Below are 15249 nucleotides of genomic sequence, written 5' to 3' on the forward strand. Positions count from 1 at the left end.
ACATAGAAAAATGCAGGTTCGTGCAATAGAACATTTCCCTTGTCACAATAATACAACATGGTGCGGAATTCCTCTCCTATAAAACATCCACACAGGGGCTATAAGTTAAATTAAAGTCATAACTCAGTGTGAGACACAGAAAATGTATAGGATTTCTCCCAGGTTAAGGGCTTAAATTAGACTCTTATGGTATTATAGTTTTATAGTATTAAATTAGAGCCAATTAGAGTCTACAGAGGTCACTAAGGCCACATTTAAAGCATACAATTTGGCTTAATGAGTACATCCTTCAGGGCATAAGTTCATAAAAAGCTCTGCAATTCGGAACATGCCCTTACACCTTGAAAGCAAAGCAAACTAACAGTGATCTGCATGAGCACACGGATGTGTAGACAGGGAAATGTAGCTGTACCACCTTAAAGCGCAAGTACCAAAAAAAAAATCGGGCGTGACGCATGGTAGCATGTGGGATGCTTGGGGGATAATTCAGAGATCCTCCGGGTCAAAGCACTGTCAGCTGCCACCTAGACACTGGCACGGAAAATCAAATCACTGTTAAGGAAATGGATCATGAAACAGTGATTGGACCAGACATAATGCTCCCTTTCTCGAATTGCTCAGACCGAGACTTAAGGTATTGTGTGAGTTGCTGACTTTAGTGCAAACTTGTTAAGTGCCTGCGCACATTGTCTGAGTGTATAATCAAATCAAGAACATTAATACAGTGAGTGTACAAATATTTCTCAGTACGCAAGAACAATGGATCTTTGTTCGATATGAGAGCCCTCGGAAAGCTTATACACTGACCCAAGGTAGAGCACCTCTGGGGACTCTGAGAGCCCAGTTTGTACTCAGCTTTAATTGGCTGTGCTTTTATTGGATAATTCAGACATTCACAGGACCCATTTAGGATAATTGTGAAAATGATTGTGAGCATATGTGCTTCGTCATGGCAACCATGGGAAAAGAGCCAGAGACAGCAATATTCTAACGTCGAGATACCGCTCCGGTAATTGCTAAATGGAATTCTTTATTATACAAGGGAACTACCAGTGATCACTTATGTGACCAAAAGGACAAAGCGGGACCAGGTTCTGCTAAGGCCACCGGCTCGAGTTACAGCGCGAGGCTATATTTTTCATGTGAGATAAGTTAACCAAGCCCTAAACCCCACCCATATCGCTCTCACTCTTTTACACCTCGACCCATACGGCAAGTTTGTTCTGGGGGCACCCGTCCTGTAACTAAAAACTCAACTACAGGCTTACATGTGGGAATTTCCTCACGCGGGTCAGGAAAGCTCCCATGCGTACTTGACTCGATCTTTGCACGTCTCTTTGATAAACCCCTTAATTAAAGGGCTCCCCGGAAAATGAGACGCACCTACGCATAGTTTTGAGGCAGAGAGTAGTTTGCGAGACGGTGGCCCGTTTAAATTTCTGTGGAAAACGAAAGTGGGATGACTGCCGACGCCTTTCCGAGCCGTGGATTTATGCCAGCAAAGCGGAGGCTCAAACTGTCTGAACAACCTCACGCTGATAAATGGCCTCTCCAAGCAGGCAAGCTCCGAGCACAAGGCCCGGGATGCATACGACCCGATCCGCTACCTCTGCTACTGGCTGAATCTGATTACAGACAGGCCCCGAGGACAGTCAGGTCATTGAGAGCACAGAGATGAGCAAACAATAAGATATTATCTGAAGGAATCTCCAGCTTTCCAAAGGAAAATGGTCCCTCTCAGTGTCACATTGACGATAGGATCCTCAACCTGACATTGAATCAGCCATTTAGGAAGAATGAACACTGCTCCCCATTCATGGCACTCACTAAAATAATGACAGCTCTTTTTTCGCCCTTGTTTAAGACATATAAAGAGAAGCTCGTGGGGCTTTGCGAGACAAGGCCGTGCAGAAATTGGAGCATGCAGCTGAGTCAGATGAATATGCCTTTACAATGATTTGGTATTGAGGGAATGTTTCAATCGTATTTGCTCTTTGTTTTCTACAGTCCTGGAAAAAGAGCGTGTGCTTGAATCCACTTAGTTGTTGTTGTTTTTCAACAGCAACGCATTTTTCTACATGACAAATTCTGTTTCAAGAAACATATAAAATTTTGAAACTATTGTGATACAACCATTCTTTTTTTTGTTATTATTATTATTATTACTTTTTTTTTTTACTATTTGCTAACATATGGGTTCAATCTGTATGGTATAGGCTCCTATAGCAGTTCTTCCTGGACCTCTCGTTCTTTTCAAATAGCGACATCTTGTGGACATCCCGGCGTCTCAGCGTGTCCACGTTTCCCTTCCAACCCCCTAGAAGTTCTTGACAGACATTTGAAAATGCTCCCGAGAATGCAGCGTCACTGGTGTCTGTTGCAATGACTCTTTTGCAACTCAGCGTGTAAGCGACCCAAACCTTTTGCTGCGCTGGTCAACGCTTATTTTGAGAGAAGACGGGAATAATAAACTGTTGCCATAAACTTGTGACTTTTGGAGTTTGGGACCGAACAAACAATACGAGCTCGCGATCTACTTATCTATTTATTTATTTGATAGTTGGTTTGTTTGTTTGTTTGGGGCTCAAATTAATTCCCAATTAATTATTATCAAAATGTATTTATTGTCAGCCTAAATATTATGTGACATCAACCCTGTGGCTTACACACACGCGCGCGCGCGCGCACGCACGCACGCACGCACGCACACACACACACACACACACACACACACACACACACACACACACACACACACACACACACACACACACACACACACGTCTGAGCCATTTGAAGCTTTGTGACCTGCCAGGACTTCTACGCTTTGTGACATGCCAGGATTTCTACTCTGTGAGGTAAGTACTGGAGGTACGTTAAGCTATGGTTGATTTAGGAGCGTTTAAAATGCACGTTTAATACAACACAGACAATTCTTTCTGTTATTTAATCATAGAACCCAGAATCGCGATTGTGGCGCCGCCCCAGCATATTTGAGAACTTATAGAGCTTATTGTGCGTAATCACCGGGGGGGGGTCATGACATTTCACTGCATACATGTATGTGACAAATAACCTCTTGAACTTGAACTTGAACTTGAACGCTGGATGGCAATGATTTGCTTTCTTTTCTGTGTTATTGTTGTTCATAATTTATATTCAAATAAATGTCATCAAAATAATACACATCTGTAATGTTATAATTATTCTATATATATATATATATACATGTGTGTGTGTGTGTAAATCGAGCCAAATGTGCATTTGAAATTTCAAACGTGGATGTATTATGTGTTCGATTGAAGCCTCGCGATGTTTCCAAGCCTGTCTGTCAGGCAGCGAGAAGTGGGGAGACGAGAAGAGAGCGAGGGGGCTGAGGCGTCTGGGCTGCTCTGTAGCAAAGCTAAAGTAGGAAGGGGTTGTCAACATTCTAAATCGGGAAGTTACACTTTAAAAAACCAACAAAAAAAACAAACCAAACAAACCCAGGAATTCTCCAGACCGCTATGCGTTCGATCTAGCTCACGACGCGAAAAGTGCGATTCGAAAGCAGCACCGGCAGACCGAAATAAAATTTGTATATGTCAGGTGCTAACTGTTAGCTGTCAAGCTAGCTAGCGTAGCCGTTTAGGCAATGGCGTTGAAGAGGATTCAAAAGGTGAGCGTTCACACCGCTGCTTGGGTGTATTCAGTGGCTATGCGAGTGATACCAACGCGTTTTTTTGGGGGGGGGGTGTTTGTAATTATTATAACAAACAGAATGTCACATTATTTTGTGTCTCGCCCTCGGCCTAGTTGTTTCATTTTCTTGTGTTTGGTTGAAAATAATGTTCAAACAAAGACGAGCTCAGCACCACTAGCGGCTCGTCGGCGCATTGTTTGCTATGAATGAAGCACTGTGGCCGTTCTTCAATTCTGACACCTTGATCTTGTCATATTTCAAATTTGAAATCCCCAACGCCCCCGATTTTAGACCTGGTTATGACCGCTCTATGTGTTCGTTATACGGACAGCCGACGTTATTATTACACAATCGCCTGATCGCATATCGCGATCTTGGTTTATTTTGGTAAAATCGCTTGATTCTCCCAATTATGTTTCCAACCAAATAAATCTTAAACCGATGTGAGAAAATGTCACAATAAATACAATGTGAATTAGGCGAGTTTGAGTTCAGTGCGAGTGAGCAAAATGTACAGTCTCCTCATTTATGCTACAACAAATGACTGTTCTGCGATAGGTGGAAATGTATTATTACTTTTTATGTTATGCCACTGTTATAGTGGAATAATCCGCGTAAAATACACAATTAAATTCTTAATATCAATTATTTATATAACAATTCTTCGCCAACTAAGTTTGCGCTATTGTGACTGCGCTAGTTCTTAATGTATGAACAAATGAATGCGCGGAGTTTCAGAGCCCATCGGCACACACTAGGTGTTAGTTACTACACTATAGGCCTACTGTTACTGTACTAATAAATTTAACTCTCGTCTGTCAGTATTTTTGAAGTCGGCTATAACTTTTATAACCGTTGATCATGTTGGCTGGTCTTTGCATGACAGCTGCTTGCAGGTTGCCAAAATTGAACCCCAGTGTCAGTGCTGCCATATATGGGATGGCAAATGGGGCAGTGGAGCAGGCCATGGAGTGTATTTATAAAGCAGAATGGCCATGTGAAGAGCTGCTGAGAGTCTTGGGGTGCTTCCCATCCACATTGTCATTTGTTTATGAAATGTAATTGAATCAGGGAAGCCACTTCTAGTCCTTTCTTATATAAATCAGCTGTATGTTATGTTAAAGTGGGTATTTCTCTCATCTGTAATGTTGGATTTTTCGACCAATCGATTGGAAATGTAGATTCCATTTTGCTCTCCCAACTATAATTTGGAGCTCTTTGCTCAAAGCAAGCCCAAAAGGGGAGAATTCCATGGAGTGTTAATAGAGCCAATTTGTTGAGCCAATATCTCTCCTATGGAGATTATAATTGTAGTGCAACGGGAGACATTATTATACTACTACTACACACAAATGACTTCTAAGATATTTAAATGTCAGTATATTCCATGAAATATAAAAAAAAAAACATAAACAAAATCATATTCAAATAGGAAGTTGGCACCTGGCAAAAACAAAGAAAACACACGAGGTAAAAGTCTGCACGATATTATTGTTTGCAGAATTTAAAGTAGAATACAAACATACATAAAATAATAATATGTATTAATTTTAGAGCTTTTGCAAAAAAAGTCATGTATTTTTTGTCTTTTCCTTTCATTTTATTTGCTTGCTTAAATCATCAGGAAAACCTTTGTCAACTTCACTGTCACTAGCAATAGTTTAATATGGAGGGGGGTTATCCAAAATTCTTTGGCATTGTACCTGATCTGGCTCTTGTGGGAGAACATCTAAACAGTGTTCTCTAGTAAATTCTTGTTGAGTGTTGAAGGTTAATATTTAACTATGAATGAACTGTTGTGTTTAGGAACTAACGGACCTGCAGAGGGACCCACCTGCTCAGTGTTCTGCTGGACCAGTTGGAGATGACTGTGAGTAGCTAGAGAAATACTATTTTACTATTTCCCCACATGATCTTCACAACTCTTTAGTTGATATTGTGCAAAGGATTTACATTTTTTTTAATGTGTTTGCTGCATAGTATATTGTGGTTGTATTTTCTTAATGATAATAATAATAACAACAATAACCTTTATTTTTATAGCACCTTACATAACATTTAACTCAAAGTGCTTTACATTAAAAGGAGGCCATCAGATAGTAACAATAAAAGCCAAGCAGGCAAACAAAATGCGTTTCCAAGAGTTGTGGGTGTGGGGGTTGTATCTGACGGTAATGTAGCAACTTAACAATATTATGATAAATATTTAATATATGCACCGATTAAATGGCGTGTTGTTTTTTTCCAGTGTTTCACTGGCAAGCAACAATAATGGGTCCTGTAAGTGTTGTTTTTTTCCCTTTTTCATTCGCCTGCCTATATAAGATATATTACCCAAAAATTGCTATTCCCCATACTAACTTTTTTGTTGCTATATGTCCACAGAATGACAGCCCTTATCAAGGTGGCGTGTTTTTCCTGACCATTCACTTCCCCACAGATTACCCCTTCAAACCGCCAAAAGTGAATAAGGCTGACCACCTAATTTATCAACATATGAAGCACTGAATCATTTTGACTTGTGTCCAACGATTTTCTTTAATTTTTTTTCTTATATCTGTTTTTATTACAGGTTGCTTTCACAACAAAAATTTACCATCCTAATATTAACAGCAACGGAAGTATTTGTCTTGATATACTTCGATCACAATGGTCACCAGCGCTTACAGTATCAAAAGGTATGGAGCATATTGATTTATATTTACCATATTCAATACAGCAAATACTAAATTGAATATAATCCATTCCAGTTAAGTTTTACATATTGCTGTTGTAATTTTGTGAGGATGAAACAATAAACTAAGTAATGGGTTTATGGATTGAGAGAATATTAATCAAATTAAATGTTAGCAATGGAATAAGTGGTTAATGATGCATTGTTTAAAGAAAAGTGCTATTCACATCTGATAAAAATATGAACCTATATTGCATTCATATTATGAAATAAAAATCTATATTTTAAACTGCTTGGTTTGTAATGTTAGGCAATATTATCAGCATACAGCTACTCCTCACTTAACGACCTACCTGTTTAACGAATGTTCGGACCTACAACCAGCTCTCTGACCAGTCTGTATTGTATGCTGTGTACAATACCGTTGTGTGCGCGGCATCTCAGCGTCAAGCATCTCATCGCGCGACACCGTTCTCAGTCTGTCTCCTTCCCGCAGTCTGTCAGTATTCACTACATTAGTGTTCAGAATGGCCACGCCCCCTTACCGTGCTATAGCACGGGTCCTCACTTATCGACCAATTTGCTTAACGACCTGATCCCAGGAACGGAACTCGGTCCTTTAAGCGAGGAGTACCTGTATCAACCAATTTAAACATGCCTATTTGGGTTCAAATAACTTTGAGCATTTTGTTATTATGATCGTGTTACACTGTTGCGTTATAACTTAAAATAGTCTCATATGCTTGTCAAATAACTGAAAAAACGTATTTCTAGTTTATGAAAATAATTTGAAAACATTTGTTAGTTACAGCCCTAATTGAAATCATGCCATTTTTGAGGATATGACATGACGTAGGTGTTGGGTCTGTTGTGACGCAATAGGTGTCCACAGCATTTTTTCTGTTAATCCTCATGCTGTGATTGTCTTCTCATCTAATTAATAACTAATAACATCTGCATAATTCTATTGTAGTTCTATTGTCGATCTGCTCTCTGCTTTGTGATCCAAACCCGGACGACCCACTGGTACCGGAGATCGCCCATACATACAAAGCTGACAGGGAAAAGTGAGTGTAAAACATCTATACTCTGACCACACACACACCACACACTCTGATAACTGATAAGAATATCAGAACAAAATATAGGTATATTTTGTTTTGATATTATCAGTTATCGGAGTAATTGCACAAATATATATTATTTTGTTTGTTCTGACACTATCAGTTATTGCGTGCGTGCGTGCGTGCGTGCGTGCGTGTGTGTGTGTATGTGTGTGCGTGCATACACGCACGAATACATAAACTGATCAACCACTACATTAAAACCACTCACGGTTGAAGTGAATAACATTGCTCATCTTGTTACAATGGCACCTGTCAAGGGTGGGATATATTAGGCAGCAAGTGAAAAGTCAGTTCTTGAAGTTGATGTGTTTGAAGCAGGAAAAATGGGCAAGCGTAAGGATCTAAAAGACTTTGACAAGGGCCACATTGTGATGGCTAGACGACTTGGTCAGAGCATCTCCAAAACGGCAGGTCTTGTGGGGTGTTTACGGTAAGCAGTGGTTAATACCTACTAAAAGTGGTCCAAGGAAGGACAACCAGGGAAGCGAAGTCGGGGTCATGGGCGCCCATGGACTCATTGATGCACGTAGGGTGCGAAGTCTAGCCCAACTGGTCCGATCCCGCAGAAGAGCTTCTGTAGCACAGATTGGTGAAAAGTTAATACTGCTATGGTGGAAAGCCGTAGGTCTGCCCCAGGAAAGTCCAGGAGTAGAATCATCAGTTTGAAGCCCATCAGTTGACCAGGATTATTAAAGTTGGGCAGTCGTTGGGTTTTGGTTTTTTTGTCAGTCAGTGTGCATTAAAATAACAGGGTAAAACAAATAGAAGCTAACAAAACATACAGGGATAACATTTTAATAAGGATTTATAAATTAGGGCAATCATAAGTAAATATTTATATTTGTAAAATATATGTGTGAATCGTCCATGTCTGGACATGGATGCGAACGCAGCTCTCCATGCTCCCCGGTCGCTGTGCCCTGTTCCTCCAAATAAAACAACTAAAACAGTACAGGGACGGGGCACTGTGGAATGGGGGATGACTCATGGAATTATAGAATTAAAGATTATTTTCTGCACATTACACATGGAGAGGGGGTGATCGGGGGTGTTCCCATTATGCACGGTTTTGTTCTATACGTACCTGTTTCGTTCCATAAGGAGGCATAAAATCGAAACACAGTTTTGGCGCTCCATTCACTCCCTCTCTGCGTCCCCTATTAGGATGGCGCCCTGGGCGGCCGCCCATCTCGCCTATAGGAAGAGCCCCCTGCCCCCCAAATTGAATATTTGCATTGAACAGCTGAATCAGGATTAGACTGACAAAATTCTGAGTCGGGTGCAGCCTTCTAAAGGTGTCAGAACACACAGTGCATCACAGATTGATGTGTATGGGGCTGCATAGCCGTGGACCTGTCAGAGTGCCCATGCTGACCTCTGTCCAACACCAAAAGCGCCTACAATGGGCTTGTGAGCATCAGAACTTGACCATGGAGCAATGGAAGAAGGGCCTAATTCTATACTAGATTAATACTAATTATAGAGGTGGTTGTCCATCCGTTTTTATTTAACGATTTATTATCAGTAGCTTGCTGATAAATGCTCTTGGTGTCTAAATGCTGCTTTGCAACAAGAGTTTGAAAATCACCCCTCACTCTCCTCTGTTAGTTTAGTGGCTGCCCCAAAACTCTGCCCATTATCCTCCCCATTTTTTAGAGACAAGAAGAAGCCAGAAGCCTCTAAAGTGCTGCACTCAGACCCGCCAACCTGCACGCATTTTGTGTACCAACCACGCAATTCTTGATCAAAATACCCAGGTACCAAATGCCTGCTGAAACTATGCAAAAAGAAAAAAAATATATATATTGTAATTTAATTACAGAAAACAATATTTTGGATAGAACCAGATGGTCGTGGTTCTGTGAGCCCTCCCTCTCCTCTCACTTACTCAACATCCACTGACACCTAGCGGTACTTTATTATCCACAGACGCATTGCATTGCTGAGATAAAATAGGAAGTGGCAAGTGGGGGAGTAAAAATCACAAAATTGTGCCGTGATGTTAACATCATATATCTGTTTTCAGTGATATATTTTTCAGATTCTGTGCTGTTCAAATGTAGGCGCCCGATACTGTGCTCATGTACTCGTCAAGATGCTCCGATACTCAAACCCGACCCCAACATCATGTAAAGTAGTTGCATAGTTGACATTTAAAAAAAGAGAGCAAAAAATTAAAATGTCGGCTGTTTGGAGGTACTTCAAGGTAAATGAAGATTGGATGAATATTTATCGCCTGACAATATTCTAAATTGTGCAGACTGCGTTTCTATCTCTCACTGCAGCAGAGCGCCTGCTCTAGTTGTTCGTAGTGCATGAGCTCCACTCGTGTTGAAACTTGAAACACTTTTTTTTTGAGACTCTGTTCTTGACGAGTCACTCAGTAAAATTAGTCATTCCATTTGATTCAGTTGGTTTAATGCACGGTGAGTACCAGCGAACGAGAATGAGAAGAGTCGGTCATTTATTGTTATTACTTTTTTTTGCAATGATTGCAATTCATTTTGGAATGGCAAGTACCATATAAATATAATACCGGTTTCACACCAAGCCGCTAAAAATAGGCGATTGATACCTTTCCCATTGCCAGGAGAAATGCCGTTTTTTCTGGTGCGTCACATTCAACATCACAAACACGCCGGTAAATTAGCAGAAAACTGTAAAACTTGAAAAAATATATATATATTTTGAGCCGTTCAAAAGATTCGGATCATTAATGAACTACCCAACACTACAGTAGAAGCAACATGGAGCACCGGTCCTTCGGCGGCGGGGAGCGGCTTGAGGCGACGCTGGAGTGCCTCTGAGCCTGGTGGGGAGCGTGGGGGTTCCCCACTGTGCTCCCCACAGTGCGATCCCCACACTCAAACAATTTCAAGGTCTCCCATGTGGGGAAAAAAGTCAATAATTTCTGATTTTGATTTTGGATTCTTAATGTGATATGACATGATGGAAAGATACAGGGATATACCTGTCTATTAATACGCCAGCATCCAGAACCTCAACGCGCGTCCCCGGTACTGAGACCCAGGTTTTTCCTTTCCCACGGGTGACAAATGCCGGATGTTACCGGGTTTTTGGTGCAGTGGGAATGAGGTACAATAGAAAGGTATATTTGCAGTTAAAAGTGAAGGAGACTTTCATTTGAAGTTTCAACTGGACATTTCCATGTTGGTTATATGTTGTACAGTTACAGGTTGCATTAGACTGAAACTTGGTGACATTCCCATATTCTGTTTTATTGGAACTCAGTAACCGTTCCATGTCCTATTTTTGTTCTACAGTTAATAATGAACAAAAGTAAACACACACTGTCAAAATTAGCAATCTCACTATTGTGGTAACTGAAGCAGTGTAGTCCGCATGTGCAGCTGTCCAATCATGTGAGCGTGATCAGATCACATGATGTATGTCATTGATGTACAAGAGATATACCCAATGAGACCAAATGTTAAGAAATTTAATTTCTCCGACCACGCATATAAACTCAAAATGATCCCACGACAATTTAAAAGATATTTAATAGTCCGTGTTTTATTACGAACATACAATTGAATGAAAATCAGAATTGAACAAAATCGGAATCAGCAGGTCAGAATTTTTTATTTTTTTTAAATCGAAATCGACCAAGAAAGTTGCATGCATTTCAAGGGTATATTTCAAGGGTATATCCGAATGGGATAAATTTGTATATATAATTAGCCATAGTAGCTTGCAAACGATGTGATGAGCCTCGCTAGGAGACTGCTACGGTGTGAATAACTGATGGAGTCATTTAGCTGCAGTCACTCAAACACCAAGGTGACTCCCTGTTACACTATGGTGCTACTCAAAATATTTTTTTTTAAATCAAATAGCCGACGTGTGATGGCACAGTGTAAAGTCCTGTGAGACAAATAAACAATCATATTGGCATTACTTTCATTTCATGCGTGAAAGGTACAGATGAGATAAATATGCAGTCATTTAAAATTTGCAATTTTATTCAGAAATATCGTGGGGATTTGACAAAATTGCAAGCTCTCCCGAATAATGCAGGGATTGGTTGTATTTGCATCAATTCTTGTGATGGCAGGATTTGAATTCCTGGAGGGACTCTTTAAGTAAGAGATGATTAGTTCCACCGCTCAGAATATCCCAAATAATGTGTCTTAGTTAGACTTCAGGAATATAATTTGCCATCTTTAACCAACCCGCGGAATACTAAAAGGGGCGAGGTTGAGTTACAAATGTAAATCAAATCGACAAATCACTATTAAAAGAAAACATACTTGAATTTTTTTTTTTTTAACACTTTTGAGTCATTGCTTGTGGGATGCTAAAGAGACAAGATGGGCAGAAGATAAGAAGTTAATCAAAAATTCCTCCCCTCTTCTCTCCCCCACAGGTACAACAGACTAGCACGAGAATGGACACAGAAATATGCAATGTGAGAATGCCAGTGAGATCAAAATACAAGAGAGGAAAAAAAAAAAAAAGTTTAGAAACATGTATTTGATATTTAATGCAAAACAAAAGAGGGAAAAAAAAACAAAACAAACTCCACAACAAACCACTGATTGGAAAAGGAAGCAATATGGGCTACGGCGCCATCTGGCTTCCATGTGCTGTGCTGTTGCCAAGCGCTCTCCTCGGAGAATCAAGTGGATCTGCTGAGCAGGACCTGGTGTACTCCTGAAGCCACTCCTATACGGAATGCTGGAACTTCCTCTAAGTCTACACCGACATATTCAGACTTTTACTACTGCTATTGTGATTACTCTAATCATAGTTAGTGCTCATACACTCATCGAGATCACTGTCATCACTCTTGGTATTGACGTCATATCTTTTCTGTTAAGTGGCAAATTATTTAGTTGATTCAGAAGAACACCTTTTCTCTCATTTCAGAGGTACAGTTTATGTCCCACTGGATGTCTTGTTACTGTAATTCCATGTATTCAGTGGCCTTTCTGTATGTTATTATTTTTTTTATTTTAATTTTTTTTTTAAGTAGATGTGCAATTGAGGTCTGAATGTTAACTATTGAGCACAAAGTGGTGCATGTTTATTACTGGCAGTTCTCTGTTGCTCACTGCGTTTCGAGCGACTGGTCAACAAACACTGTCTGCCCTTAGATAAATGTGAAAGAACTGAAGGATTATATTAATACTCACTGCGTAAGGGGATGCAACAGTATTTGAGTTTGAAAGTGACTGGATAGCTACTATGAGAACAAGGTGCCTCATGTCGTTCTGTCCTGAGGGCTCCATTATCTAAAGGCAGCGTGGAATGTCCTGTACCATTTCCCTCAACCATGTCAACCTTTGCCTCATTTTTCAGTATAGATTCATGGCTGGTATCGGCGTACATGAAGTCCTACAATTGTATGACATGTAAATCATTACATATAGGAATGAACATTGCTACTCCTCGACATGCAGTTCAACTGTGTGCCAATTCCTCAATGCACTTGCTCAGGTATCTAGCCAAATCATCAGCCTTGAAAGGGGCACTGCAGTGATCCATAGTGAGGAAAAAAGTACCAACGGCCGTGTCACCAAACATGTAAGACAAAGTATTTCTAAAATCTAAAATCTCGTGTCAATTTATCAGATAAAATAACCCGCGGCATGGTACCTTGCGAACGGTGAAAAGGCTTTTCCGAAAGTACTTGATGCTTCAAGGCCCAGATATCCATTTGTTGCATATCAACATGCTGTTCCATAAGTACTGTCATTTCCCTCCGTTTGTCCTCTTCTCGTAGCTAGGTCCCTCTGCAGTGTTTTGCCACCACGACAGATGGCTTTAATGTTTTTGAACAACTCTTGGATGTGAATGTGAATATTTTTTAACCGCTTTAATTATGCCATTGATAGGGCTGTACACGGTACTGTTTTGGAAATGAAGATGGGCTCTGATTACAGAATTAAGTATCAAGGTAGAAACTTCAATAATCTTGACATTTTATTGTAGACAGACTACATGTACTGTACACATGGTGAATATCTGTCACATGCCCTATATTATTCGTAGAAACATCTTGAGCTGTGGCCAGTTGTTTCTATTTATTTACATGGCAGGTGACAAAGCTTTGTGCATCTTTTTTTTGATGCTCATAGTTTACCCTTGGGTCTGCAAAGGTTTAGTTTATCTTGGTACTAATCAACAGTTAAGCAATTTGACGAGGTATAATTGATCACTTACATGTACTGAAACCTTAACACTCTGGTTAAACTTTTTGGCATCAACAAAAGTTGACATGGTTATGATTTATGTATATTTTTATGTGATCCAACGCAGCTGTTGGATTGACTTATGACTGGCATATACTATTTTCAAATCAAACATTTATTTTGTGCGCACAATATAAAGGGAAATGACCGTTCTTCCAGAAACTTAATTAAAAGTGCCACAAAGGTTAAATGGGTTTTAACAGAAATGTCAATTGAAAAGCATGAAAAGGTAAAACCTGCAAATGTTAGAATGTAGGCCATGTTTTTTGGCATCAGATATAGTTAATTGTAATTGCTAGAAATTGTAGAAAAGATTGCGCAACTGTTTTGAACTGAATGTCCCAAAATGGAGGCTTTGACATATCTCTCCTTACGCTGCCAGACCCATTTCTGATAATGGGTTGTGAGTAGTACTCCTAGTCCACATTGATTTTTCTGTCTTTTTTTTTTTTTTGGCGTTAGAACAATTTTTGTTTATTTGTTTGGCTATTTATTTATTTATTTGTAAGTCCTGTATTTTCCGACCCTCATACTAAGTGCAGCCTTGTTTCCTCGTGGCAGCCGGCCTGGTGAGCGATGCTGCATTGACTTCATTTGTCCAATGTGTTCTCAGCATGGTTCAGTCGGCAGCTTGGCATGCTTTGCACTCAACAACCTTCTCACAGCCATCGGCCAGATATCAGGGATTTCATTACAATTCATCTGCCTAACACCTCTGACTAAAATGTTAGCCTTAACCACCATTTTGTACAGAACATTTCAACTGTAAGGATGCTATCAGGGCTGCCCCCCTTCCCCACACACACGCACGCACACACACGCAAGGCTATTCATTTTAACAGCAGACTTGTAAATTGCCAAGACTTAAATATATATAACACTAATTATTTTCCAAACATTCAGCCTGACTTTCTTTGAAATACAGGACCAGCTTCCTAACACCAATGATGCTTAAGATGTGGAATATATGTGCTTATCAACAGGAACAACCATCTCCCTGTGCATACATGAGATATTTAACATAAGCATTCACTATGTCAAAACAAATAAAAGCTTGTTTTGTTTTAATGCTGTCCCGTTGTACTTTATTTATTTTTTTTTTTTTAACATGAGATACAGTCTGTAAAATGCATTAATTAGACCTCTCAAATGGCGGTGTTGTTTATTTGAGGTACTGTGCGGTAAGTGTTAAAAAATGTTGGTTATATATAATGTTTATAAAAACCGAATACGGCGCACACACACAGTACATAATTGGTTCGTTTTCTTTTTTTCCCCACCCAATGCCAGTAAAGGGGGTACTCAGCTGATAAAAGATCTTAGAAGGGGTACACACTACTAAAAACAATAAATAAATAAAGTTTGAGAACCAATGACTTGGACTGTCACAGGGTTTCTTTTTTTGTTGAAATATTATTTTATTTCTAATTTACCATTTGAAAATCCTATTCCCTTGTTTGGGATATCAGGATTAAATTCCCGTGTGATCTGCCAAATGATAAACGCAATGTTTGCGCCGTTTGCGTTCGTTGTGGTTATTGCCGCTAATTC

At 39.8% G+C, this 15249-nt stretch overlaps 1 protein-coding gene across 2 annotated transcripts; it reads left to right on the top strand.

The window, feature by feature from the left end:
• Positions 1-2792: 2792 nt before the first annotated feature.
• Positions 2793-14766, top strand: ube2d4 (ubiquitin conjugating enzyme E2 D4). 2 transcript variants are annotated; one of them, XM_080003992.1, is made up of 7 exons: positions 2793-2858; positions 5489-5552; positions 5931-5962; positions 6068-6145; positions 6255-6360; positions 7330-7423; positions 11871-14766. In XM_080003992.1, exons 1-7 carry the CDS (start codon positions 2835-2837, stop codon positions 11914-11916), a joined length of 444 nt encoding a protein of 147 aa, XP_079860118.1. In that variant the 5' UTR covers positions 2793-2834; the 3' UTR covers positions 11917-14766. The 2 variants fall into 2 exon arrangements, with proteins under 2 accessions (XP_079860118.1, XP_079860117.1); XM_080003991.1 differs by lacking the exon at positions 2793-2858 and adding an exon at positions 3375-3658.
• Positions 14767-15249: the final 483 nt, after the last annotated feature.

The sequence above is a fragment of the Zeus faber genome (genome assembly GCF_960531495.2).
Source record: "Zeus faber genome assembly, chromosome: 7".
Classification (NCBI taxonomy): domain Eukaryota; kingdom Metazoa; phylum Chordata; class Actinopteri; order Zeiformes; family Zeidae; genus Zeus; species Zeus faber.